Consider the following 27,179-nt stretch of genomic DNA (forward strand, 5'->3'; position numbering starts at 1 on the left):
TTGCCAGACAGGATTTCATGTTGGGGGTTGTGGCTGAGGCAGACAGGATCGCTATACACTCTCATATGTGAGACAGTGATGCGAGAACGCGTAGGAGAGATGGTGAGGAAACAAAACACAGGGATCCGGAGAAGGTATTGAAGGTCGAGATTAAGCTCAGTATAGGTCTTTACGGGCGCCTGACTTTTAGCGCGCTTGCTGAACACCTGCCCACTACTTACCGTGACCAAGGATCTCGCCTATCCCCGAGCTCGCCGCTCAATACTGGATCCCATGGCCGATACTCAACCGTCTGCGTCTCTCGAAGTTCCTGAAGGTGCGGTTGGGCTCAATGGCGCACATATGGACACGAGCTCCGTTCAAACCCCCACGCAAGCGGCCGTGAAGCCGGTAGAGGAAGAAGCGACCGAAACACTGTATATCCAGAACCTGAACGAACGAATAAAGATACCAGGTGAGTGATCATACTGGCTTGATGTGAGGCATGTACGATCACGATATAACAAATTTGCCAGTGCTCAAGCAGTCCTTACGCGGTCTCTTCAAGACGTATGGGGATGTTCTCGACGTGGTCGCCCATAGGAACTTGCGGATGCGAGGGCAAGCATTCGTATCTTTTGACAACGCGGATATAGCGAAGAAAGCTTTGAAGGAAGTACGAGGTTTCCCGTTGTACGGAAAGCCGATGGTACGTCCCTTCTTGCTTGTGTCATAGCGCGTCAGCTGAACCGCGTTTTCCAGCAAATATCCTTCGCCAAGACACGGTCGGACGCCGTTGTAAAACGGCTAGACCCAGATCACTACGACGACCATAAATCCCGGAGACTCCAGCACAAAAGTACGCCTCATACCCACGATTCAACATAGCGTGTCACGCTGACACCACTCGTAGAGGAAACCCGCTATACGAATCCCATAAAAGCGAAGTTCCGCGCTAAGAGATTGGCAGCCGAAGGTGCGCCGGCGTGCTCTCAGATTTGCGTATACTGACCGCCCCTGATTGTAGTGGATGGTGGGGCAGCTGTGCCAGCACCTAAGCGACCCAACGTGCAAATGCCGGACGAATACCTGCCTCCTAACAAGATTCTCTTCTTGCAAAATCTACCAGAAACTGTCACGAAGGACCAACTCATGGCGTTGTTCTCACAGTCAGTTCTTGATAACGGATAGGATCGCAATTTCCTGATTCACCGTCTTTTTAGGTACCCCAACCTCTACGAAGTCCGTCTCATCCCGACGAAGAAGGATATTGCTTTCGTCGAGTACATGGATGAGGGAAGCGCTACTGTTGCTAAGGAGGCATTGCACAACTACAAGTTGGATGGCGAGAATAAGATCAAGGCAAGGACACATGCAATTCTCATCAGAACTGACAGTTGATCATGTCTTGGTAGATCACATTTGCCAGGAAATAATTCTCCCGTTTATTTCGTCATCGAGACGTATCGTCTTCTTCTGTACTGCTGCGCTCAACGCCCGCACTACGTTTTGGACTGGTTGGTCTGTCCATGAAGTTGCACGCCTCATGTATCTCCCTGACAGCTGCTCATGGGGGAGGTTTGTATTATGCACATTATGTTGCCTACCAGGCAGCTACGTATACTAGTTCAAACATGCATGCAAGTGTAATCGCGACGGTGCTCCGTCAAAGAAAGCATGGCGACAAAACGGATGTGCAGGGGCCGATCAATAATTACAATTAATTACAATTCTACCGTTCAGCACGCCTCAGCTTCCGATGGGAGCTGCAGGAGGTAATTTGCACCCAAGAATTCGCACTACAAGGGATGAGTGATCGTGGTTCGCTGACTTATGCATGAAGTACTTACCGGAACCATCGGGCCCGCCAACAGCATACAGCATCTCCTGAGGATGGAAAACTAACGAATTCCAGCGAGGCATGTACGCAGACGGATAGGGCTTGGAAGGAGCCGCAGTAAGCGTAGTCGGAACGTTCAATGAAGACAGTGGTGTCGTGGACTTCACGTTATATACTGATACACGTTGGTGACGGTATTGGGTCAAGTTGATGGCGGACGTGCTGGTTGAACAAGCAATCAGAAGGTACCGTCCGTTCTTGTAAAAAATACCGCACTTACGCTGCGAATACGCCAGTGTGCGGGTGTACGTCGAAGGCGGCCAGGCCGTTCGGATACAGATCCCATGCCTTGAAGTATCCAGCGTCATCCCCACGTAGGTCCCAAAGCTTGACTTCTCCATCCAAGCTAACACGTACACGGTCAGAGACTGATCGCTGCTGCTGGTGAAATGTTGCTCACCCCGCGGAGAAGAACCGTTGTCCGTATAGCGGGTGGTAACGAACGCTCTGTACCCAGGAAGAGTGCGCGCGATATGACCGAACGATAGCATCCTCTTCGTCCAGACGCCGATCAAACACCTTGATCGTGCCATCACCAAAGCTAGCGACGAATGTCTGAGAGGTAACATCGTCCGAAACCATGGCAGTCACAGGGCTCTCAGTGTTCGTATCGTAGTTCTGTGACACGCCCTGAGTCGATTGAACGTGCAAGCTACCAGGAAGCACTCAGCACTCACTAGGACGCCGTTCTCGGTGTGCGCATCCCACAACCTGATGTGGCGCGAGTCTCCTCCGGTCAGTAAAGTTCCACTGGTCTGGGTCCAATCCATGACTAGTCCGGCGCCTCGACTCATATGTAAACCGTCCGGCATGACACGGAACGAGCTGACCATCTGTACTTCTCCTTGCTCGACCGTGGGATCGTAGTTCCGGTAAAGGCGCACAACGCCATCCGCTACACAAAATCAGCGACTGCAAGCCCGCCGAATGCAGGAAATATACCTGATCCAGCCATAACAATGCCACCGACGTCTTGGTTGATGATGTGCAGTGACGTGATTCCCGCGCCTGCGCTACTGCCATTAAACCACTTGTTGAGTTGCTTGCGACGTGACCAGTCCCAAACACTGGACATCGCTGTTTTAGCCGTACGCCATTGCGAGGGGATGACTACTGACCTGATCATGTCGCGTTCGTCGGCGATGATGAGGTGCTGGTCGTACGCATGAAACGTCATGGACAATGGGATGCCAGGGGTGTATAACGTCCGGACAGGTCGGTCCCATTGGCAATTGTCTGAGAAATTCAGCCTTCAGAGGCGGAAAGGAGTTTACCCTCGCAGTGCTTACCAGCATGTTTGGCCTGCTTCTCGGTCTCTTTGATCACTTGATCAATCCTGGACTGTCGCCAGACAAGATAGTTGTATTGAACACTTCCTGGCTCGTCATTTTCCGCTTGCTGCAACAGACCATGATAAACAAGAATTACGACAAACATTCGAGTCTGTCTTACCCTCATCTGCGGCTCCTTGAAGTATTCAGCGCACCAGTCCCAGAAGCGGCTCTTGAGCGGCAGCACATCGCGGATGCCTACGCCCGTACCTAAACCACCCACGACACTCATGGTGGAGTCCATCGAATGCGTGCTGCCTACAGGACTTGTGAGCCCTCCTTGCATGCTATGCATATGTCGCCGAGATGCACCGGTCCTGCGCCTTGCCCGCAAACGCTCGAAGTCCTCCTCCATAAGCGCCTCCATGACATCCGCAGGGTCGAACTGGGGCGTGCGCGCCTGCTCCGATGGTGCCGGAGATGGAGTCCGCGTCCTGAAGCCGGGTTCGGGGCTGAGGGAGTACGGTGACGTGTATCGCGCGAGGTTCAAGTTCGGCGATGGAGGTCGGGAAAGGTCCTGTCGTTCATGGCGAGCTGGAATAGTTGTGCCCCGAGAAGACGAGGACTCATCCAGTGAAGGGAATGCGACTCCACCGGCGAAACCACGAAGCACGCTTGCAACGGACGACGCGCGCTTCAATGTATTACTGACGCTGTTCGTGATTGCGCCACCGACTGAGTCGGCTCTGGTTATGGACGGACGGATCTTGTCGGTCGTCACGGCTGTGGCCGTCGATGCCAACGAGGTGAGGGATGGTACGCGCGAACGATGCCCATTCGCGACCGGGGACCGCGGCGCGGGTGGGGTCCGTGGTGCTTTGACGGAGCATGAAGGGATCTTGGTGAAGGGCGAATCGAGAAGGAGCGCTATAATGTAGTCGACAAGTGTTTGGGCGTTCGCAGCAACCTCGGGATACGGATCCACGGAGTATTCCAGCAGGAAGCAGAATATAGTGTAGAAAGAAGACAACAACACACGATTCTCCTCGCGCAGCTGTTCGTCGTCGGCGAAGTTGTCCAACCATTCTGCAAGCGCCTGGGCTGAGACGTCATCATCGTCATCGTCGCCGTACGCGTCGCGCCGCGTACCAACCCCCCTTCGCTCGCGCTCGTCCTCCTCCCAATGAATCCACGCACAGATGACAAAGTGACCCCGCCACTCCTTGACGAGGCAACTAATGAGCACGATGAGCTCCTTTTTGACCATCGGGCTTGCATCGTCTTGTAACGTGAGCGTAGCGGCCGTGACGACGGCGGTCTCCATCCTGAAATGTGTCCGCTCCTCGAGCTGTGGCATGCTCCCGCTCCCACCTCCACCTGGTTTATCCTCCGCCGCGCTTCCACTGGCTCCGAGAAACGTGCCGAGTGCGTACAGCGCCGCCGCGCGCACCTCAGGAGAGTCGTCCTGCAAGATCTCGAGTAGCTTGTCCTGCGTGCCGGTGTCGACGCCGTACACCTTGATCTCGTCATTCGAGTCCCAAAGCTGGGCGATGCAAAGCGCAACCCACTGCCGCAGGAGGAAGTCGCCCTCGTTGAGGAGAACGATGCAGTTGTCGAAGACCTTGTCGCGCATGCACGCAAGCTGGCCGGGAACATGCCCACGTGCGATGGCGGAGAGAATAAAGGCACACATGGCCTTATGCTCAGCCTTGTTTGGGAGGATCTGGTGCCGGGGCTCCTCCCGTAGGCCGAGGATGTTGGCGAAGTACTTGTAACCCTGATTGTTAACGAGCTCTACCTGGGACATGGGGTCGACGGCGAGGATGCGGGCCCAGATGAAGATGAGCACGGGGCGGAGCTCAGGACCGGCGGCCTGGAGGAGCTTAGATATGTACGGGAAAATACCGATGGTGAGCGCAAGGTTGACGGCCCAGGGCCCGAGGTCGACAAACTGGGATAGTAGAATGAGTGCGCGGAGGCGGTGCGGCTGCGAGAGCAGGATCTGGAGGACAATCGGGAGCTGCTCGGGCGGCTTGCGGGGAAGGAGGTGCTGTGGGGAAGGCAGGTCCGTGGACGCGCCAGGCAGCGTCGTCACCATTTCCGCGTCGGATTGTTGGAATGGGAGCGACATCGGTCCACGTTTGGTGAGTGCGGAGCCGCCGCGGGATATCCAGACTTCGAAGGCCGTGAGTTGGTCCGCAAAAAAGCGGCTGGGAACATAGGAATGGGCAAGGTCGCTACCTGCTTGGGCGGCGGCCTGTGCGCGGCGTGCGCGAGACGCGGAGGGCATAACGGGGAGGTCAGAAGCCTTGCCTTTACCGATCATGCTATCGAGCTGGCGCAGGCAGGCATCTACCGCGAGGTCCCATGATGCCCAAAGCGGATGCGTATTCGTCGGGGGTAGAGGCGGGTAGGTGTGAGGGGTGCAGTTATAGTTTTTCATGATGCGCTCTGCGAGGAGGAAATTGCGGAAAAGGGAGGCGATGAGGAGGTCGGATCGATAGAGGCGGGTGAATACGTCGCGGGAGAAGGTTGTCCAGGCGATGGTGTCAGTTATGGCGGTGAAGATCCAGTTGAGCTCGCCGAGGGGTGTGCGACGATCCTTCAGGTCGCCGGGGAGTTGCATGACCTCGTCCGCGGTGAGATTGTTCGGAAGCTGATGGTTATTGACGAAAAAGCGGAGAGCGATGTCGATAGGGGAGGTAAGGCAGGAGGTGAAGAGGTCGGCGGGGAGCTCCGGACTGGACGGCAACATTTCGTTCGCAGCGCATGCGGCGAGTTGGATAGAGTCCATGAAGGGTGCCATACCGTCCGGATAGCCACCACGCTTCATGTTGTTCTCCGCATCGCGCTTTTCAGCGAATGTCTTGAAATTTTGAAGCAAGTGGCCGGCGGCAGAACAGTCCCAAATATAGATGCATGGGGAGCCGAGCCAGCTCTGAATCTCTTGAAGGCTGACGGGGATATATTGCGTGTAGTTGCGGTTGAAACACCAGAGCTCGCCACTGGCGGTCGGTCGAGGGACGCCGTGGCCGTTGTAGTAGAACATGGCGGTGTCCTCCTTTGCCTGCTTGCGGAGTTGAACACAGAAGCGGCGGAGATCCTCATAGGATGGGTCAAGGATGGGTTTGTAGGAGATTTTGGGGCTGAGGCCCTCGAACTGATGCTGAAGGTTGGTGCCTATGGCCTCGAGGGCCTTGTGAGAGGGCATCGTATGGGGGTCGACCCAGCATTCAAGGATGGCGCACGGATTTGTTTTGACGACATCGGGCGGGTCGACGTCGATGTTCAGGCAGAGGACGAGCGCGGCATTTGCGGTCTTGAGCTTACCGGAGGTGTTGCGCCAGGGGGTCAGCTTGGGGGACCAGGACGGGGGTGGGGTGGGGTTTCCGCATGTCAGATGGCGTTTAGACGACCAGAATGGGATGGAGGGCGTGACGTCGGGTACGAGTTCATCTTGGATGGGAAGCTCGTCCTGATCGGTCTGCGAGTTGTTGGACTGCGACTGGTGGGACGAGCGGTAGTCACGCTCGGTGGACGTGTCTGAGCCATGGCCATGACGACTACCGTCTGCGACTGTGAGGTTGCGGGCGGAATTGCGGGGAGCGAGGACGTACTTGGTGGATGAGTGCCGTTCATGGTCGACTGCCGAACATGCGAGGCGCGGGTCAGGAGCGCATCGAACAAGCTGTGGCTGGAGCCAAGCGGTGCGTACCGTGGGCGCTAGAGCTCAGTCATAAATGCTGTCGCGATCGCTTGGGATATCGCGGCGCCGCTGTCGTGCACCAACAAAACACAGACCAGCCTGCTGTTGACCACCTACGAAACGATACACGGCAGCCCTGCTTCTGCGGCGATGTGGCGCAGATTACCGTGAACGGCCCAACGCACAGCCACAGACCCTCCTTCGCCGCGTCCGACGAGCTCGTCGCGGCCATGGACCCTCCCGTCGGCGCCGTCGTCGCTGTGCCCCCCGGCCGCGGCACCGTCCGTTTCTGCGGCGCCACGTCGTTTGCTCCGGGGAAATGGGTCGGCGTCGAGCTCAACGAGCCCAACGGCAAGAACGACGGCTCGATCAACGGCGTGCCCTACTTCAGCTGCCGTATGGGCTTCGGCGTCTTCGTCCGCCCCAGCCAGGTCAAGCTCGTCAGCGCGGAGCCCGATCCAGTGAGCGGTCGCGTTGTCCCCCGCCTTCGTTCTGCTGAACGTGCAGCAGCCGCTCATCCCCGCCTCGTCGAGTCGTGCAACGCTCGGCCACCAACGCACGAACAGCGGCATCTCCCTCGCTACCCGCCAACGCACGAACAGCGGCGCGGGATTGAATCCGGCTTTGGTCCGCGCACCCTCCACCCGCTCTGTGCCCTCGCCCCGCTCCGTTAGCCCCGCCAAGTCCGGCGCACCGTCCCCCGCGCCCGGATCACGTCTCACCGCCGCCTCTCCCAGCAAACGCGCCTCTCTCGCGCCGGCACCTCGCAAGTCCCTCACCAGAACGACCTCGCTCGCTCAAGATGCTCGCTCCTCTGTCCCTCAAACACCCCGCACCCCGACCACGCCAACCGCACCTCCGCCGCCCGCGACAGTCCGCACCGAACCGATCGCATCCCCCACCGTCGTACCTCCACCCGCCGCCCCCCGCAACTCCTCCCCGCTCGCGTTCCGGGCACCTTCTCGCGCTTCCTCGTCCGTGCCCGATACTCTCGCGCACGATCTCCCGCCTCCTCCAGTCGACGACAGTGAGCTCCAAGAACTCCGCGCCAAGATTCGCGTGCTGGAGGCTCACCGGACAGATGATGCTCGCCGTGTGCGTGAACTTGAAACGCGCCTGTCCGAGGCCGAGTCCTTCGTCGCCCTCCGCCCCAAGCTTCAAGCCAAGCTACAGGCCCAGCAGACCGAGCTGATCGAGGCTCGCCGTGCCCTTGCCGACGCTCGCGGCGCGTCCGAGAGCGCCGATGCACGCATGCTGGACGTACAGGAGCAACTTGAGATGGCCACGCTTGACAAGGAAATGGCCGAGGAGCGCGCTGAGGCAGCTGAAATCGAGCTCGAGGAGGTTAAGGAGCGCCTTGCCATGGCCGAGGTCGAGTTGGATGTGCTCAAGGAGGAGAGGGAACTTGACGGCGACGCAGGTCCCGCAGACGGCGGCAAGAGTACGCTCGCGTATATTCAGTTGGAGAAGCAAAACGAGAGGCTGAAGGAGGCCTTGGTGCGATTGCGGGACATGTCCCAGGAGACGGAGCAAGAACAGAGGAGAAGAATTGCCGAAATGGAGAAGGATATCATGAGTATCGATGACCTCCAAGGTATGCCGGCCCTGCTGAGATGGTCAAGTGCTAATACGACATCGCCTTAGGGCAATACGAGACCACGCTAGGCAGACTCGCCAACGCCGAGGCGCAAGTTGAAGATCTCAAGCTTCAACTCGACGACGCGATGGGCGCCGAAGAAATGCTCGTCCAACTCACCGAGCGTAATCTATTATACAGCGAGGCACGTCTCGCAAGCCACATCCATCGACTCAGACTTTGACGTGACATCGCAGAAAATCGAGGAAATGCGGATCACCATCGAGGACCTCGAAGCTCTCAAAGAGCTGAACGACGAGCTGGAGGAGAACCACATGGAGACCGAAAAGGCCATGCAGGAGGATATCGATCGGAAGGACATGCTCATTCGCGAGCGCGACCAGAAAATCGAAAGCCTCGAAGATGCCTGTCTAGATCTCGACAATACCATCAGTCAGTTCAGGGATCTTGTGATGCAGCTGCAAAGGTGATATATCTCCTTGATGCTCTTGGACGCGAATTGAGCGGAACTACCACAGCGAACTGGACACCTTGCGTATGCAGACTCAGACGGCACAGACGGAATCAACGACGGCTGCGTCCCAGGCTGCGGCGATGATGTCTCTCAACCTCAAGCTCCAGTCTTCAGCGTCCAAGAACCAGGCTCGTGGTATAGAACTCGAGCTTAGGGCCATGGAAGCGCGGGAAGCGCGGGAATTACTGGGTATCATTCAGGTAAGTCCATTTTCGTACCAACGCCGAGAGACGCGCCATCTGACAGTCATAAAGCCATACCTGCCGCAACTCTATGTCGACTCGGACTCAGATGCCACGAGCTGCTACCTCTTTTTCCAGCGACTTGCGGGCAAGATGGACCTGGTCAACTCTGTCGTCGCGTCTGCTCACAGCCTGCCCGAGTCTCTCAACGGGCCCGTTTCCGAGACGCTGGTCGGCATCTGCGAAATGCGCGGTCGCATCTCGAGCCTGTCCACGCTCTGCAAGCGTTTCGCCGCCATCCTCCGGCGCTGCGACCCGCAATCGTTCCTCGACATCGGACGGATCTATCCTGAAATTGCCCCTATGGAGAAGCGCATCGACATGCACATTGAGCTCCTCCGCCGCGACGAGTTCAGAGAGATGGAATGTGTTAGCGACGTCGCCAAGTACGTGATTCATTCCAATCAACGATACCCGAGCCGGCTGTGACTTTCGTTCAGGATATATGCACAGTTCAAGCACCTTGGCGAGACATTTTTCGATGACTTTGATCATGACCTCGGCGAGCGCGAGCTCGGATATGCTCTATCCTTTGACCATGACCTTGACATGTTCGCTGCGGCCGTTGGGCTCAGCAAGACGCAGATTGCACAGACCCTCAAAGACGAAGGTGGTACCATCGGATTCTCTGTTGATCCCCATCTGACCTATAGCTTATAGACATCATTGTCGAACTGGGAGACCTGGACGCCGAGGAGGCGTTGTTCGAGCCCATGCAGAAGCTTCTGGATCAATGCAAGACTGCCAAGGTTCTGTCACGGTCAGACTTCATCGCGACGGTCCCCTGTAGTCGGAACCTCATTTGACTCCGCAGGAAGCTTACCAAGCGACTGGAAGAACTGATCCAAGACTCGAATGCGTTGAAACCGCACCTCATCCCTCAATTGCAGTCGCTCAACAATGCCGTGCCTGAACTTACCAATTTTGCCATCTCCGTAAGTCACGCTCAAGCTCTATACTTTCTACGGCAATGCCAACACGGTCGCTTCGACAGCTCGCGCAGCAGATAATGCCACACATCAGCGACGCTCGGAGCTCGAAGGCTCCGTTCCAACTATCTACTATCCTTTCCTATGTCCGCCAGACCGCAGGATCGACGGTATGCAAAGGCAGGAAAGACGGGAGCACGTCATGGGAGGCCATCGGCGAATCCGTCTTGCACGTCGTGCAGGAAGTTGGCGACATGCTTCCCCTCGCCTTGGAGCCGGACAACGTTATCAAGGGTACGCGCCGAACTGGGTTCTTGTCGCCCATCACTCAAGCATGATTTCTTCCATTTCAGTATCCGGCAAAGCGCCGTGGGTCGTCCGCATTGACGAGATCAAAGCGAGCCTAGCCGTCAACCTGGAAGCCGAGAGGAAACTTGCGCAGCTGAACGACGAAGTGCAAGGCCTCGTGCGCGGCCTTAAAGCCAAGGACCAACACATTCAGGAGGCGTCCGTCAAGATTGAATTGATGGAACGTCGTATGGAAGCAGTGAAGAAGCAGGCCGAAATGATCACCGAACTAGAGGAGCAGTTGAACAAGGCGAGGAAGCAGGAGCGCACGTACGAGGAGGCGATGGAGCAACTGCAGGCGGAGTACGACGCTTTGGTACAGGAAAATACAAAGCTGAAGACCATGGCACCCGCGCAAGAGCGTCCCGGTGAGTACTCACGTTACACAGGTGTTTTCGCGCTCTCACCCCACGGCGTGTCAGTGCCCGGTGCCCAGGTTGCCGAACCGGAGACTCTGGCTGTCGAAGGGAACATCGAAACTTCTTACTTGTTGGAGCAGGTCGGTACTGTGTTCACCACTGCAATCTCGTTAAGTCTCAACTGCTGAACACCTTCACAGCTGGAAGCTTTACGGGGCACCGTCCGATTCCTCAGAACGGAGAACGCGTACCTCAAAGGTCAAGACTTGCTGAGAGAAATCCAATCTTTGCCACCGCTTCCCGAGCCTGCACCGAGGACCCCCACTCCCCCGCTGGATCCTTCTCTTTCAGATTCAGCGTCCGACGACTCAGACTCAGAGTTGGCAACACGCCCGCTCACCCTTCGGTCGCTCGCGACGGAGACGAAGATACTGTATCGGGACGTAATCAAGTTCTCTTCTTCGCCCAAAGTCGTAGATCTCTCTGTGCGCAGTGCTGGACGATCTTGGATGCCAAAGAAGAAGACGCCTGCATACCAGGTTTGGGAGAGGAAGATGGAGGCCGAGAGGCTGAGCAGGCGTGTGCATGGATTGATGGAGCGAGCGAGGGCCATCAGCTGATTTACCTAGAGAGTACCTCCTTTCATTGCATCTAAGTTACCTTATCTTTATCATCATCGTGAAACTTCGACCGAACGTGCCCCTGTCGTATTACCCTGACATGCAGTATATGAATATGCTGATGCCGGCATAATTGTAACGCGCCTCGGACCGGTGGCGCGGTACACTCAAGACAGTTTTTGCCTTTCCTGCAATCCCACCGATGCTGAACCTAACCACTCGCATTCGAAGCTACCGGAATCCGAAACGGAAACCATGACCCTCTTTGCCGCCGGCTCCAATGCACAAGGTCAACTCGGGATAGGTAATCTGGATGATGCGCATGTATTCCGGCCGTGCCAGTATGAAGGCCTTCCGCCGGGTGACGTGGTATCCATTGCGTCTGGCGCGAACCATGCTCTTGCTATAATAAAGACTAGTGACAACAGGTGCTCTTTGTGGGGATGTGGGGATGGAAAGCGAGGGCAGCTAGGCCCGCTCTTAGATCACAGCAGCAACGAAGGCCAGTCGCAAGCCACTTGGCGGCCTTTGGATTTACGGATGGGCGGGCCTCGACTTGGCGAGTATTCGAGCTACACTGTTCGTTGCATCGCAGCCTGTTGGGAGACTAGCTATGTCGTTCTTTCGCCTCCGGATCGCACTTGTCCCTCGACTCCACCGTGCGGCACATCGGACATTCTCTTATCCATGGGCGCCAATGACTTCGGAAACCTCGGTGTCGGGACTCTTGAGTCCGAGAAAGACTCAGAGAACAAAATACTACACACCGTAGACTTCAATCAGCTCCTTCCAAAAAGCTTTGCACGATACGAGGTTGTGGATATCTCCGCTGGCGTTCATCATACCATTGCTCGACTTCTTATTACTATGCCGGACGGAGGCCAATGCAGTCTGCTGGCCGGATGGGGTCTGTGCAAACATGGCCAACTCGGCGCAGCGCTGACACCCCCACGATACCTGGCGTCCAAACCACGACGCAAGCAACCGCGGCCGCTCGGTTACGTGTCGACCCCTCAGGTCATATGTCTCGACAACACGGAGCCCACGGTGTCCATGTCCCTCGGCAGTCAGCACACCGTGCTCCTGCACCTTTCCGGGAACCTGACCGCTCTGGGATCAAGCAGCAAAGGCCAGCTGAGCGGGCTTCACACTCTCGAGCACGTTCAGCAGATAGGATGTACGTGGAACGGCACGTACGTCCTCTCAAAAGCCGAAGAAGGATCAGAAAAGGTGTTAAGCACCGGCACCTTTTCACGAGGCCAATTGGGTCGATTATCTCAGGATTGCGAGATGGTATCCGCGGCCGCCATCGAGCTCCCTAATGGCACCCATGGGTATAAATTCAGGAAACTGGTCTGTGGGAGCGAACATGTTCTCCTTATGGTGGATCGGGCATCTCGCGGCGACGAGACCGAGCGTCGCGATAGCAAAGAACTCGAGACTGGCTCGAGCTGCGAGATATGGGGCTGGGGATGGAACGAGCACGGCAACCTCGGAGTGGGAAATACAGAAGACGTGCAACTTCCCGTCAGGATATGGCCTCCGCTATCTCTTGAACAGCGATCTCGAACAGCTGTTGATGTTTGGGCAGGTTGTGGGACGAGTTGGATAGCCCTTCGATAGCCGCGGTGGAGACTCGCGACGGGGACGGTCAGATCGTGCTTGTCTGTCACAAATTCATCGCACAATTGGCCAGGGATACAATTGTCACTGTATGAGACACACGATCGCTTCAAGGAACTTCCAGGTGATCCGCCCAAACGGTCCCCTCGACCCCCCCTTCTCTGATCCAGCGAGTCCGTCTGTTGGGCAATACAGCCATTTCAACGTAATCGACCTCGATTGGATCGACGAGGACGAGGGCGAAGTGCCCCAGCGCTGTCTCCAGATTCTTCGCCTGGTCAGGATCCTCAGGGTTGTCACCTGCGCTACCTTCGACTTTCGACGGCCACTTCTTCGACTCCTCGTAGTCATCGATCTTGGATCCCGGTGTTGGACGGACCCAGCTGGCTTTCATATGCGGCGACATCGTGTTAAACAGCTCCCTGCGCTTGCTCTCCCAATCCACTCCTTCCGCCTTCAGCTCTCGGAACGCCGCACCGGCACTCTCGATCTTCTCCATGGACCGCGGATGATATGGGTTCGAAGGGTCAGGGATGACGTAGATGCGCCCTGCGATGCGGAATTGCTCGCCGGTTGGGTCGATCCACCAACAGAGCTCCACCGAAGCGTCTTCGAACATTTGTTGAACCTTCGGGGTCCGGATGTCCGTGCTGGTGACAAGTAAAGGAGTAGACTGCGAGCCCTTGGGCGTGAGGAAGGACCGGTGAATCACCGAACGAACATGAGGACGATTCGATGAATCGACAGTTGCGAGCTGATACACTTTGTACGATGTCAAGAAGACCGCTTTACATTTGGAAGGCGGGTCGAGAGCATACCGCTGACTTTTTCGTGCTCACTGAGTGTCTTTGAGATGTGTTTCGCCCAGCGAGGTACATTTGAAGCCGCCATAATGTAAGAATGCTAGACGTGGATATGAGGTGATAGATATGATCGAGGGCAGTGCTTTCGACGCGTCGTGGTTGTTGTTGTGGCGAGAGTCGATGTCTCACAGGCTCAGCGCTGTGCTCTGCTGTGCTCCAAGTCGTTCTTGACACCGTTCCACAATTACCGGTCCCGCATTTGAAGTCATAGTTGACTCCCAGCCATCATGACTCTCATCGGTAACGACACTGCATCTCGCCCTGCTCTAAAGCTCTCGAAGTGAGCACTGTTCCGCGTAGTTTTCCTCACATCACCGCTGAAGACCAACAACTCTCTTGCCATGCCTGCCGAAATCTACGAAGGCCGTCTTGTCGTGGCCAGCTTCAAGATAGACGTCATGGTCGACGAGTACCGGCAACGTCTATGTCGGTATTATTGCCCTGAGGACCTCCTAGAGAACTCGTCTCAACTATTACTCCTTGAGAAAGACGAGTTATGCCGGCTCGGGCAGGACAAAATCCTTCGTCCGACAGCATCGGAATCAGATATGTTTCCGCTCGGCATAGGGAGGAACGGACATCGCGACGAATATTTCATCGTTATCATCTGGCCCGCTGCAAACGAATGGCGGAAGGGCCTTGGACTATCACCTCGACAATTTTACCTCAAGCTAACCACTGCCGTTGCACCTGAAGGTGACAAGGGCATAGATACACTTCTGCCCGGCGAACTTGATCCAAATCTTCCAGCTGGAAAGCTGGACCGCCTTGCCTTGACCCTGCACATGGAACACAACTTCGAACGTGCTATGCAGGTTTCAATGGCCATATGCCTTACCAATCAGGATCCCGAACGAGGTTTTCTCCGACTGGCGGATTCTGCTTCCAAACTCCTGCTTTATAAACTAGCTATGCTAGCGTATGCTGCAGTATATCAACGATCCGCGAACAGCAAGCTTCAGTCTTACTGCGTCAAGCGCATCATCGCTTGCGCGGAGCACACGGAATGGGGTGTCTTGTTTACGGCAGTGGAGACCCATACCTTACCCCGCGATCTCGCAGCCGACCTTTGTAGGCCATGGCAGGGGGAACTTCTTCATCTCATCGCCAAAAAATCCTACAATCCTGTCTTATGTCTCGAACCTCGCGAGCGCATGCGCATCCCGGGGTCTTTGGCACCATCAGTTGTTCCTGAATCCGATGATTTCTGTGTATTGCCCAGATTCTTTCGATGGCTTATCCCATTCCAATTTGCTCTCATGTCAACCCCCAAGTCAGCGAAAGACATAGCTGCACTCGCGTCGCCGTACATTGGAATTCGACATGTCCTTACACTCACAGCGGAGGAACCACTTCCTGCCATCTGGTTCTCTTCTGGTCGTATCTCCAATACATTTCTTCCCATTCCCAATTACCATCCACCCACCGTTGAGCAGATGGATATTATCATGCGTCTCTTCGAGGACGAGAATAATCTCCCTATCCTTGTACATTGTGGTGGTGGTAGGGGCCGAGCGGGTACGGTCGCTGCATGCTATCTCGTCGCACACGGATTCAGCAAACCCGATCACTCACGCACCCATCCTTTGATGTCTGCGAGTGAAGCTATTGAAGCTGTGCGCATGCTTCGTCCGGGGAGCTTAGAAACGACTCAGCAGGTTGAGTTTGTGGGTAAATGGTGCAGCACGCTCTGGAAGCGAGGCTCGTTGTCACCTCCTCCGCCTGTACCAGAGCCGCCACCCTGCGAGCCGGAGATCGTAGGGATGGCGGATATCACGAAAGCCGATCTGCTCATCCTGGTCGGCTTACCGGGGTCTGGAAAGTCCTGGTTTTCAAATGCGCTTGTAGCTCGCAACCCGACTGCATGGATACACACTTCCCAAGATGAAGCACGCAGCCGGTCAACCTGCGAATCTCAAATTGGGAAAACGCCTGTCGCACTACGAGGTGGATCTACGCCCCGAGTCATATTGGATAGGTGCAACATGTCCAGAGAGGATCGTCGGTTATGGTTGAATCTAGCTCAATGGTCCGTTACACCCGTATGCGTGCATTTTGATTACCGTTCCGAGGTGCGACGCCGAAACGAGCCTTCATCCTGATGGAATCTATCGCTAATGATCTTCAACGCTTTACAGCTGTGCACCTCTCGAGCTCAAAATCGTCCCTGGCACCCTACGCTTCCTCCCGGAGGTCGTGTTCGTAACGCGGTCGAGCAGATGCAGCGAATGTTCGTTAAACCCACGTTGCAAGAAGGCTTCAAAACAATTGTCACCGTCCGGTCATTTGAAGCTGTCCGCGAGGTCGTCCTCAGGCTCTCGCCACCAGTATCACTGCTCAAGTTCCCGCGCACACCTCATCTACTTAACTTGGGTGCTGTTACCGAAGACGACCTCGTGCATGAGGCTGGCCGCCCCGTGATTGCTTCTGGGCAACAAGTCATAATCACGGAGAAGATCGATGGCGCGAATATGGGCTTCTCTCTGTCAGCCGACAAGCGCGTCGTTGTCCAAAATTGATCGCACTACGTTAATTCATCCTCACACGAACAATTCAAGCGCCTGGGCCTATGGGTCGAGGAGCATCGGGAGGATTTGTATTGCATCCTGGACCGCGACCCTTCCTTCCCGGAGCGCTATATCCTTTATGGGGAATGGCTTGCGGCGACACACTCAATTCCCTACGATCGCCTTCCGGACTACTTTATGGCATTTGATGTGTACGATCGCGTTACTGGAACGTGGATGGATCGTTCTGCGATCGAAGCTCGGCTGGACGTTACGAGAATTCACATCGTGCCAACGGTATACCGCGGAGAGATGCCCAACGACGAGGCCCTGAAGAAGATGGTACACAAGAGATCCATGTTCTACGATGGACCTGTTGAGGGTCTTTATATCAAAGTGGAGAGCGAAGGGAGGGTACTGTCGAGGGGAAAGATTGTGAGGAGCGATTTCATTGCTGGGAATGAGCATTGGACGAAAGGACAAATACGATGGAACGGTATCATGATCGCTCAATAAGATAATACTTACATTACGTGCTCAGGTATCTTTCCAAGCGCGAAAGCTCGATTTGCGGTTGTGTTGGCACATTCTTACCGGTTAACGCGCTTTTCTTACGTGCTCTTTTTTCACGACCCTACCCAACACGGCTCAAGCGAAGCACCCGGTACTTTGAAGTTGCTGTGGGTGAGGCTATATATTGATCGTTCACACAGCCACCGTGCTATCAACAATCCGATTTCCGTATAACCCTCGCTGTGTCCAGTCTTGCTTGTTTCTCATTTATCACCTACGTCCTAGGGTGCTCGTAGCATGGCCTCCACAACATACCCTCTTTTCTGTATGGGAAACCCCCTGCTAGACATCCAGGTCACCAATGGCGAAGAAATACTGAACAAGTATGATCTCAAGGCGAACGATGCTATCCTCGCCGAGGAGAAACATCTGCCAATGTGAAATATCTTTTCCTCGATATTCGATGATGTACCGGTCGCGGTTCTGATTGAGAATCATAGCTACGATGATATCGTGCAAAACTACAAGGTGACTTACGTCGCTGGTGGTGCTTCCCAGAACACCGCCCGAGGAGCTGCTGTGCGTCCTAGGTTAAGTCGGATCCTGGCACACTCACATCGGAGCGATAGTATCTCCTGCCGCCGAACTCGGTGGTATTTACAGGCTGCGTCGGCGATGATGAATTGGCTGAGCAACTTCGTGCAGCCAACAAGCGCGAAGGTCTTGCGGAGGTTTATCAGGTCAAGAAGGGAGAAAAGACGGGTGCATGCGCTGTAGTTATCACCGGCCACCATCGGTGAGCACATCACAACTACGTTCAAGAAGAAGGCATTGATACTTGCTTAGCTCTTTATGCACCACTCTGCGCGCGGCGGAGAAATTTGAGAAGTCCCACCTCGAATCGCCGGAGGTTGCCCCGCTCGTTCAGGGCGCCCAGTACTATTATGTCGAGGGCTACTTCCTCACACACGGAACCGATTCCGTCGTGGAGGTTGCGAAGAAGTCTTCTGAGGAAGGCAAGGTTCGTGCTTACCCCCAATTCATGGTCCGGGACAGCTCATGATATCTTCGCTCCGAAACAGGTTTTTGCCCTCAACCTTTCAGCACCTTTCATCCCGCAGTTCTTCCAAGTACAACTGCAACAAGTACTGCCGTATACCGACATAGTCATTGCCAACGAATCGGAGGCTGCCGCCTGGGCTTCCGCAACGGGTCAGCCCCCGGAGGCTACTCTGCCTGAGATTGCGAAGGCGCTGGCCTCGCTCCCGAAGTCGAACCCATCTCGCCCGCGCACGGTTGTGTTTACACAGGGCCCGAAGAGCACCATCGTCGTGACCAGTGATGCGCCGGATACGCCGAAGGTGTACGACGTGCACCCGTTGAAGGAGGAGCAAATCGTCGATACAAACGCCGCCGGAGATGGCTTCGCGGGCGGTTTCATGGGCGCGCTCGTGGCGGGAAAGAACTTGGATCAATGCATCGAGGTCGGACACAAAATGGGCGCGATGGTAGTGCAACAGGTTGGCCCGCAGTACAAGTATCCCAAGGAAAAGATTCTCTAGGGGAGGCAGTATTCAGTTCTTAATGGTCAATACATGGCGGAATCCACGCTTTCAACAGCGTATCGTATATCAATACCCTAGTGTATTCACATGATTTCCACAGCATACTCGGCCAAGCCATCACGAATAAAGATAAAACAGAGAGATAAGTACGGGAAATCGAGCGCGGTACACCGTACATGTTTAGCACGGGAAGTCAAGCGCCGAATATGGAGCAATGGGTGTCATGACGATGGCGGGGAAGCCAGGGACTCCTACAAACAGGGATCATCCAATGTCATATACCAAGACGAACAAGCATCGAAGCTTACCTGTGTCAACAACTCAGAGGCGTTGAGCATCACATCGCCATCGCTCTCTTGATTTGTCCGCGGCACACTATTCTGAACTCGGCTTGCATGCGAAACAGCACTAGCATTCGCAGCGGCTGAGTGGATCATCCCTGTGGCCTCGAGAACGGCGGCAACTGCAGCTTGCGTCATCTCCATGCTCATCATTTGGCCTTGCGCTCCCTTCCCATTCACCGTCACGGGACCTTCAAGAGCGGGGTCAATGACCGGACCCGTGTTTTCGGATTGCGGTCCATGTTCTGTGCGACTCTGACCTTGACTAGGGTCATCTCCGCCCTCGGGACGGTAGTAGGGCTCATGTGCTGTGAAATACTCTGGGCCAGGGCCGGGACCAGCATCGCCATTAGGACCAGGATAGTGTTCAGCTTGCACTTCGCCTGGCGCCCATCCTCCGCGGGTCGCTGAGGTTGGCAAACCAACTTGAGGATAATCTTGGGGTTGAGTATGTATGCCTGAAGCTAAGATCAATAATTGCAGTGCATGTGACACCGTTCGGCGTACCCGCGCTTTGTAGCACATGAGGACGGTAATAGCTTGACGGGCCGCCCGGATTCAAATGAGGTGGGTGAGGCATGTTGTTCGCACGAGGGGACCCGCTGCGAGACTTGGCAGCTTGTGACGGTCCTGCTGCGTCAACCGCCGAGTTCCCTGCAGCAGTGGAGTCCGTAGGGGTCGCTTCAATCACCACACCATTGTGTCTATGTGCCGAGTTCAGTACGACACATGTAAGTAGGCGATACTAATCAATCACCGTGATTTTTGATGGCGACGAAGGGCATCGGTCTGTGGTCCCGTCAGCGAACGGTCGCATCGCGGTAGGAAGATACATACCCTTGTGAAAGCCGCGTCGCATTGCGGGCACGCGCTAGGTCACCGGTAAGTGCACGGATCGCGGAGGCGGCGTGTTGCTCACAAGCTGGGCACGGAATGGCCCTTGGTCGTTCGTTGATGTCTCTTCAGGTCCGCCTCCCGTGCAAACTGTTTGGTGCAACCGTCGATCTTGCAGGGCCAGGCGCCCGCCGTCGGGCCTTCTTTCGGAGGTTTGGGCTCCTTCGGGGCGGCAGTTTGCTTCGGAGGCCTTGTTTCCTTGGGCGCTTTGGGCGCCTTCGGTTTGCGGGTCTCCTTCTTCTCTTCTGGCTATGGACGCACGGGAGATTAGATAATTGACTGGAAGGTGCAGCCACCGGCGCCAAAGGCATCGTGTTTGCGTTGTGGCGGACGCGGGATCCGACGGGGCGGGTGGCTGAAGTGGCTGAAAATCGGGACGGCGGGCTCACCGTCTGCTTGACGTGTGCGCGGACCATATTTCTGCTGCCGCTTGTGCGCTGCTGCCGTCGTAGACGACTCTTGCCGCTGTGTCTTGGTCGCCGACGATAATCGCGGACGCGTACGAGTGAGGTGGCAACGACGTCAGTTCCCAGTTCCCCACGAGCCTGGTTCGACTTGACGCGGAGATGGGTGGAGACTCAAACAGTTTGAGCCTCCGCCCCGATGTCGTCGCGTCGTGCACATGACGTCAGTTGAACCCGAACCGACACTCCCGCCAGCTGCGGGCATTGAACGTTACCGTTAAGAACGCGGGGTGGTGCCACTTGTCCAGCCTCTTCCCTCCTATAAAACCCTCGCATCCGTACATCCGTATCTGATCAACGCTGTATCTCTCCCTCACCTCGCCAGCTTGTTCTGCAGTATACATACACAGCCTTCTGTTGTACGACCCGCGCACGACTACTCTACGCCATAATGCCCGTCGATACTCATATTCGCCGCGGACATCCCAGTACGAGTAGCTCTGGATATCCACGCATCAATCTGATCAGATACCTTTGAAGTTGTCTTTGGACTGATGATTCTGTTCGCTATCGTCGAACTGGCCATCTCCGCCTGGTTAACAGCCCGCTATGCTAACCACCACGCTGGGTCGAACGCCCAGGTTCGCGCACGCTCCAGGTATGACAACTCTTGCCTTCAAGGATGACACCACCCATTCCTTTTATAGGTTCCTCGTGTTCGCGTCCTGTTGGACCATCCTCTTCTCTCTAGTCTACGCTCTCGGATTCTGGTTTTATACCACTGGCAGTATTCTCACCAGCGTCGCCAGCCACGGCATCTTGTATGTTTTCCAAGCATCACATCCACTTGTGCCATTCATACTGACATTGGGCCAGCCTCTTCTTGACGTGGGTCTGGTGGACTGCGGGCGCAGCCGCGATCACGGCCGCTCTCGGCGGCGGACAAAACTGCAGTCACTCGCAATTCGCGTACTGTGGGCAGCTCAACGCGGCGGAGGCGTTTGCTTGGATTGAATGGTAAGCGCAACTTTGCTCACGCGTCTGGGCAGCTTTGACGTCCACCATCCAGGATCCTTGTAACTGTCGCCGTTTTCGTCGTTCTTCTGCGTGGCCTAGTTGCTGTCAGGCGAGGTGACGGCTTCAAAGGTCAACTCGTCGATACCGCCTGAGAACCACAGACTTGCAGAATACAGCTTGTCTCACGGCGCATGACAAAAGTGAAGCGATTGAATAGATGATTGATCGTCACCGTCGCGCAATGTGGTTTGGGATTGTATGATTATTGTGCCTATAAACATAATGATAATTCATCTGTACGCTGACTGCGATTCTGTGCACAAAAATCAATAGGTGCTATGATTTTCGTGTTCTGATGATAGCGAGGCTTCGTGACGTGATAAGATATCAGAGGTGGGGGCGAAATTACGCAGAGCTGGTTTCGTGGCATGATGAAATTGCATGATGAGCCTATACATGCGAGAGTGACCATAGCAGTGGGAGGGGGCAGGCATTTACTCCTCTTCTTCCTCATCGCCACCCTCCTCCTTCTTAGCGGCAGCGGCAGCGCGCTTGCGCTTGACACGACCGGGACGTCCACCTCCGTAGGGCGAAGTCAACGCGAAGTCGATGTGTTTTTGCGAGTCGAGACGAACGACGAACGACGGGACGTTGACGATCTGCTTGCCGACCCTGAAATCGACATTTATATTAGCCCGATACGCAAGGTCGTCTGGATCTTAAGAACGCACCGAATGTGGCGCTGCCTGATGAGTACACGGGCGTGATGAATACTCTTCGCGAGCCCGAGCTTGAAGACCTGAGTCTGAAGCCTGCGCTCCATGAAATCTTCGAGCTTGAGGGCCAGCACGTAATCAAGGCGCATGCGGGTCTCATCGAGCACACCGATGCGCACAAGACGGCGGATGAGGGCATTACCCTCGAAAAGACGCTTCGGGTCCTTGTCATCGAGCTTGAGGAGCTCACGAGCGGCACGACGAATCTTCGAGAGCACAAGGGAGATACGCCAGATCTCGCGCTTGTTGCGAAGGCCATACTCGCCGGCGAGCTAGATAATGCTGGGACTGAGACTCCGTATGCTATATAGCGACAGGCACACGGACCTTCAGCTCGGCATCGAGACGCGCGGATTCGAAAGGTCGACGAGGGACCTTGTAACTGGGGCACGGCGAATGAAATCAGCACGATGCATCCCTCCACCGAAGTGGATCTTGAGCTTGTCAGCCATTACTCACGTCTTGCTGTGGTTCCGCGGGGCCCTATGATCTCCGTTAGAATCAGCACACTAGCTAAGGTGACGGCGAATTTACCTGGGCATCTTGACGGTCTTGAAGGAAAGGCGAAACGAGGCAACTGAGTTGTGGCAAGGCGGGTACTGTACAGCAGCCACCGTTCACAATCCCACGCTCCTTCCCCTTTCCCCTCAAGACTTCCAAGTACTCGGCCCAGCGTACGTCGGAGGGCTGGTCGACTGGATTCTAACTACTCATCATCCATCTGTCTCCGTCTAGTCCGTCAAGATGCCGCACTCGTTTGGTTACCGCGCGCGCACGCGCGACATGTTCAAGCGCAAGTTCAAGGGTGCGATAGCTCAGCTCAGCTGTACTCGGCAATCTCTCTGCATATATTGACTCGCGATTTTGCGTAGAGCATGGCCAGATCAAACTTTCCACCTACTTGATTCCCTATCGTGTCGGTGACATCGTCGATATCAAGGCGAATGCGGCTCAGCAAAAGGGCATGCCCCACAAATACTACCACGGGTGCGACTGACTGCCCGTCCTTGGTTCAACCTTGCATTCTAAACGCTTGCAGGCGGACAGGAATTGTCTACAACGTGACCCCTCACGCCGTCGGTATCATCATTAACAAGATCGTCGGTAACCGGTACATCGAGAAGCGCGTCAACATCCGTGTTGAGCACATCAAGCACTCGAAGTGCAGGCAGGAGTTCCTGAACCGCGTCAAAGCCAACCATGAGGCGCACGTTGCTGCTAAGGAGAAGGGCGGTATGTTGCATACTTGTTCCCGTGTTTCATGCGCACTCATCACTTCCCTCTCAGAGCGGGTCTTCCTCAAGCGCAAACATGCTGCACCTCGGGAAGCTCACACCGTCACCATCTCCGAGAACGCGCCTCAAACTATTGTCCCTGTGCCATACGAGACGACGATCTGAGTTGGCACTGGCCGTCTTCACATTCTCCTGTATGACTTAGGCATATGCATGCATGAATTCATGATGCTCTTCCGGCTGGCTACAGGCGTAATGTTAGCCGTCTCATTAAGGATCATCGCTAGTAGGGTTCTAGTGCGGGACATGTAAATCGCTAAGTCATAATTTAAGGTCGTTATTGACACGAGTCTGAGGGTTCACCCTCGAGTCATCGTCACTGCTGCTTTTTCCTCCCCAGCAATTCGTTGAGCTTGGTTGCCGCTGCACCGTTCGCTAAACCCTTGCTTCTTCTACCCTCTTCATCCTCTTCGGCGGTGCCCTTCGCTTTCGCTGCTTTCCTCGTGCTTCCACCACTTCTCCCTAGCACTAATGAGAATCGCTTGCTCTTTCCCTCGCCGGTCGTCGTCGGTTTGACCATCACCGAGGTTGTTTGCAATGCCATTGCAGGCATTGAGAAACGTTTATGGCGCCTTGCGGTATCCTCCTTCCTCATCGGTCGCGGAGATCCGCTTGAACTCGCTTCCTCCTCGGTTGGATCAGTCTCCAGGGACAAGGCCGAGGTTGCTACCGTCTGTGCACTGAGAGCAGACGTCGTTCGCGTCATAGTCGGTGACGTCGGTTTTCCATGCCTATCATCGTCCTGGAGGCGTGAACCTTCCCTGGATGAGATCTGGGCCTCTTCCGAGAACTCCTCGAGAATCTGCACATAGCTTTTCGGTCGCTGCATGGACTGTCGCTTGCGCATCCGCGGTACACGAGATGGTGACGGAGGTGTTCCTGCTCCCATGTTCCAATCCACCTCGGGCGGGGCGAACACGTCATCGTCATCTCCCGCCTGAGCGGCGGAAAGCGCCGGCCTGGACGGGCTGTCGAGGTCGATGGCAAGCAATGCCGAGGCATGTTTTGATGCAGCGTTTGGGATAGCCAGCGCAGGGGTGGAAATGGATTGCCACGTTGGAAAGTTTGAGAGCGTGGAAACAGTTCCGGAGGGTAACATCGCCGATGCTGATTGCGTCGGCTCGACCTCGATCACCGGAAAGACAGTTTCATAGCAGGCGTTGCATGCACGCGCTGGTTTGTTCTTCGCCCCGGACTCGGACGAGTCCGCTACATAGAACGTCTGGAATAGATTGACACATCAACCTCGGAGCCAAGGAAGGAGACAAGGAAGGAGTCTTCACCTGGTCGGAGCACGCTGCGCAGACACATCTGCCACATAGTCTGCAATGATGCCTCCGTCTCCTCCATCCGAACGGACGACCGCAACGCATACAGGCCTCCGTTTTGGCATCCGGAACCCAGATAGCGGGGACAAAATGTTCTACTTTGCCACGCCTGGGCTTCTTCCCAGATGCTTCCTCTTCAGGAGAATACGGGATGGCCTGAAGAGCGCGTCGGATATGAGCATTGGAAGCAGATGAGGTGAGAGTGGAGTTTGGATGCATTGCATTGAGCGCCATTAGCAGAGCGGCTTTCGCATTGCGGATCGCTGCCGTCCACTCGTCCCGCTCGGTCTCGCTGTCTGATCAAACTGTGAGCGCGATGCCAACAGCAAAGTGGCTCTGAGCCCACCTGCATAAACGGCGAATGATCGCTCTGGGCTCAGTATATCGAACCTTCGTTCGTCGCCGGGGTCATGTACATGAGGAAGAACAACCTCCACGTCTACAAGTTGCGCGTGCCCCCTGTAAATCCATCTTTCCTCCACCCCACTGCTCGCGACCCGCATCTTCCTCTTCTTCGGTTTCGGTATGATCAGCGCGCTGAGGTTTGACTTGCTCTGCCTTCCCGCGATCCTGTTCCGTTCTCCTTCAAGAAATGCGCTGGGAGGCGCGCTTTCGGACAGATCTGAAAGCGTCTCACTCCGAGTGGTGGGAAGTTCGGCATCGCTCTTGCTTCTTTTCCTCGTCATCGGGGGACGAGCAGGTAATGCCAAGTGATCACCACTTGTTGTCGGAGTCGGGACAGTCCCCTCCTCGCTTTCGCCCCACCGAACCTCTCCATCCCCACGGTCTGAGCTCGAAAGCCAGATAAGACAATCGGAAAAGAGTAGAAATTCCCGGTCCTTGGGCGCTGACGCGCCTTCCAGCTGAAGTAGAGGGCCACGTCTCAAGAAGGTACGACCAGGGGCGATCAGCTGAAAGGGCAGATTCGGTGTGCTACGTTGCAGGGCAAGTAAAGCCAAGGTTTTGGCATGCGTGTGCAATGAAGTGTTTAGTGAACTGGTAACTGCAGCGAGCGTCAGCATGTATAGACATGCAAGGAGACACCAGACGCACTCTTGGAGACGAGGGTATGTGCGGCTGTTAGAGACGCATGCTCAGGATCCACCGGATCCGTACAATTGACGAGGTCCTTGAGAAGTAACAGATAGCGCGGGCATCGCTGTACTATGGTCAGCAGCCAATCTCGCAACTTCAGCTTTCCGCAACGAGGATCTTCCTCCTGCTTCATAACGAAAGCCGCGAATGCGGGCTTGTTCGCGAGAAAGGCGTTGAGGGATGCCAATGCGCCGGGGAACGCCGTGACAAACGGGTTGTACAAGGAGAGGTACGGGAAATGCGCAAGGAGCACAGGCGATAGAGCGGGCGGCTGAGCTGTCGGGCTTGCGGACGTCGGAAGGAGTAGAGTAGAGAGCGCATGGAAGAACCGACGATGAAGATTCCAGATGTCGATGAAATTGGAGAAAGCAGCGGTCAGCTCGGATGCGGTGAGAAGCGGATAGGGCGTTTCCAGAGTGGCCATTATAGGCGTTAGAAAGTGCTATGAGAGGATCCGATCAGCACGAACAGAATGCAACAGCTAATGTACGCACCGAATATATAAGCTCAAGACCATCAACATAAGATCTCTCGGTGTCATAAAATTCCATTATTATCTTCCTTCGCTTAGCTTCTCGCGTCTCGTCGATTGGCCTCAGACGTGCTGCGCTGCGTTTCAGTGGTTCCATGGATGTTCGGCGAGACCTTGATTTGCTCGCGACATTCTTTACCGGGGACGCCGGGGTGGACCTTGGAAGCTCTTCTGTCGACGAATCCAGCGAGTCCATGCTAGCCACTGAATGTCTGTAGGCTACACTCGGAGGCGTTGGAAGGGAGATCCGACGGAAAGGCAAGTATGCGGGGCGGGGATGAGGTAGAACTACAGACCCATCTGTTTCAGGGAAGTCGACAGTGGACGCGGGGGAGCTAACGTCTGGACATGGGGTCATGCTACATGCGCTTGATCGACGCGACGACCGGGCACTCACCAAGCGCCATCTTAAGCCTCTTCAGAAGACACGACGGTGTTTATGCAGTCAGAGCGTACGCCCTCCGCCTCGACGACCTGAGGTCCGATATTGCAGGTTGGGGCGGGCTGTGCAGCAGTCCGAAGGCTTGTACGAGCGATGTCGATGACGTCCGGACGAATGCTGGACCACAACGGGCCCCCAGCGACGCGCTTGAGCGAAAGAGGCTGCTTGGGCAGAGGAGCACAGTCTGCGGACTGATGTACCGGCTCAGTAGTGCAGCCAATCAGTGAAGCGGCCGGGTTGATTTAAAGCTATGGCAGGAAAGTAAAGTGAGTATGAGAAAGATGACCGGGCCATGCCTTGTCTCAGCCCGAATCGGAATGCTTCTGACGGATCTCTGACGCCGCCTCTTCGGCCCATCGTCCACGCGGTGTCCTCAGCAATGACCATCCTGCACACACGGTCCTCAACGCGGCTGGGCTAGTCATACTCATAGTCAGGCTGGCACATATGTGACTCGCCGCTCGCGGGCCCTTGATACCGCTATAATATCTGATGCCGGTCAACGTTAACACATGAGTT

The 27,179-nt window shown here is 55.5% G+C and overlaps 7 protein-coding genes across 7 annotated transcripts; 3 read left to right on the forward strand and 4 right to left on the reverse strand.

Annotated features, from left to right (window-relative positions):
- Nucleotides 1-277: 277 nt before the first annotated feature.
- Nucleotides 278-6,789, reverse strand: PUNSTDRAFT_140611 (uncharacterized protein; the record flags this gene model as incomplete). The annotated part of the gene is made up of 17 exons (XM_007379142.1): nt 278-451; nt 513-688; nt 742-838; nt 893-955; nt 1,007-1,148; nt 1,203-1,341; nt 1,395-1,778; nt 1,830-2,041; nt 2,100-2,225; nt 2,280-2,497; nt 2,557-2,774; nt 2,822-2,946; nt 2,998-3,115; nt 3,169-3,277; nt 3,332-3,468; nt 3,523-6,720; nt 6,768-6,789. 11 exons carry the CDS (start codon nt 6,787-6,789, stop codon nt 1,729-1,731), a joined length of 4,533 nt encoding a protein of 1,510 aa, XP_007379204.1. The 3' UTR covers nt 278-451; nt 513-688; nt 742-838; nt 893-955; nt 1,007-1,148; nt 1,203-1,341; nt 1,395-1,728.
- Nucleotides 6,790-7,063: 274 nt separating this feature from the next.
- On the forward strand, nt 7,064-11,550 carry PUNSTDRAFT_80531 (dynactin). Its single transcript, XM_007379143.1, has 13 exons — nt 7,064-7,317; nt 7,367-8,450; nt 8,501-8,637; nt 8,690-8,919; nt 8,972-9,167; nt 9,222-9,595; nt 9,650-9,819; nt 9,870-9,969; nt 10,024-10,144; nt 10,204-10,432; nt 10,492-10,854; nt 10,909-10,985; nt 11,046-11,550. The coding sequence occupies exons 1-13, from the start codon at nt 7,087-7,089 to the stop codon at nt 11,463-11,465; spliced, it is 3,732 nt and encodes a 1,243-aa protein (XP_007379205.1). The 5' UTR covers nt 7,064-7,086; the 3' UTR covers nt 11,466-11,550.
- A 1,105-nt stretch (nt 11,551-12,655) lies between these two features.
- On the reverse strand, nt 12,656-13,992 carry PUNSTDRAFT_96034 (uncharacterized protein). Its single transcript, XM_007379144.1, has 2 exons — nt 13,907-13,992; nt 12,656-13,850 (listed from the first exon to the last, which is right to left on the reverse strand). The coding sequence occupies exons 1-2, from the start codon at nt 13,977-13,979 to the stop codon at nt 13,198-13,200; spliced, it is 726 nt and encodes a 241-aa protein (XP_007379206.1). The 5' UTR covers nt 13,980-13,992; the 3' UTR covers nt 12,656-13,197.
- A 507-nt stretch (nt 13,993-14,499) lies between these two features.
- On the forward strand, nt 14,500-16,974 carry PUNSTDRAFT_110405 (ATP dependent DNA ligase; the record flags this gene model as incomplete). Its single annotated transcript, XM_007379145.1, has 3 exons — nt 14,500-16,023; nt 16,090-16,347; nt 16,510-16,974. 3 exons carry the CDS (start codon nt 14,500-14,502, stop codon nt 16,972-16,974), a joined length of 2,247 nt encoding a protein of 748 aa, XP_007379207.1.
- Nucleotides 16,975-17,226: 252 nt separating this feature from the next.
- Nucleotides 17,227-20,301, forward strand: PUNSTDRAFT_49116 (Ribokinase-like protein). Its single transcript, XM_007379146.1, has 11 exons — nt 17,227-17,408; nt 17,472-17,550; nt 17,601-17,767; nt 17,818-17,992; nt 18,054-18,787; nt 18,845-19,335; nt 19,385-19,581; nt 19,635-19,666; nt 19,715-19,748; nt 19,797-20,020; nt 20,161-20,301. The coding sequence occupies exons 1-5, from the start codon at nt 17,269-17,271 to the stop codon at nt 18,531-18,533; spliced, it is 1,041 nt and encodes a 346-aa protein (XP_007379208.1). The 5' UTR covers nt 17,227-17,268; the 3' UTR covers nt 18,534-18,787; nt 18,845-19,335; nt 19,385-19,581; nt 19,635-19,666; nt 19,715-19,748; nt 19,797-20,020; nt 20,161-20,301.
- A 251-nt stretch (nt 20,302-20,552) lies between these two features.
- Nucleotides 20,553-22,542, reverse strand: PUNSTDRAFT_96041 (40S ribosomal protein S9). The gene is made up of 8 exons (XM_007379147.1): nt 22,503-22,542; nt 22,428-22,451; nt 22,296-22,350; nt 21,924-22,240; nt 21,245-21,864; nt 21,052-21,192; nt 20,883-20,996; nt 20,553-20,833 (listed from the first exon to the last, which is right to left on the reverse strand). The coding sequence occupies exons 1-5, from the start codon at nt 22,508-22,510 to the stop codon at nt 21,687-21,689; spliced, it is 582 nt and encodes a 193-aa protein (XP_007379209.1). The 5' UTR covers nt 22,511-22,542; the 3' UTR covers nt 20,553-20,833; nt 20,883-20,996; nt 21,052-21,192; nt 21,245-21,686.
- Nucleotides 22,543-22,612: 70 nt separating this feature from the next.
- On the reverse strand, nt 22,613-26,881 carry PUNSTDRAFT_96046 (uncharacterized protein). The gene is made up of 10 exons (XM_007379148.1): nt 26,616-26,881; nt 26,181-26,560; nt 25,645-26,128; nt 24,938-25,594; nt 24,547-24,887; nt 23,256-24,485; nt 23,008-23,201; nt 22,841-22,955; nt 22,704-22,773; nt 22,613-22,642 (listed from the first exon to the last, which is right to left on the reverse strand). Exons 1-6 carry the CDS (start codon nt 26,623-26,625, stop codon nt 23,580-23,582), a joined length of 2,778 nt encoding a protein of 925 aa, XP_007379210.1. The 5' UTR covers nt 26,626-26,881; the 3' UTR covers nt 22,613-22,642; nt 22,704-22,773; nt 22,841-22,955; nt 23,008-23,201; nt 23,256-23,579.
- Nucleotides 26,882-27,179: the final 298 nt, after the last annotated feature.

The sequence above is a fragment of the Punctularia strigosozonata genome (genome assembly GCF_000264995.1).
Source record: "Punctularia strigosozonata HHB-11173 SS5 unplaced genomic scaffold PUNSTscaffold_1, whole genome shotgun sequence".
Lineage (NCBI taxonomy): Eukaryota > Fungi > Basidiomycota > Agaricomycetes > Corticiales > Punctulariaceae > Punctularia > Punctularia strigosozonata.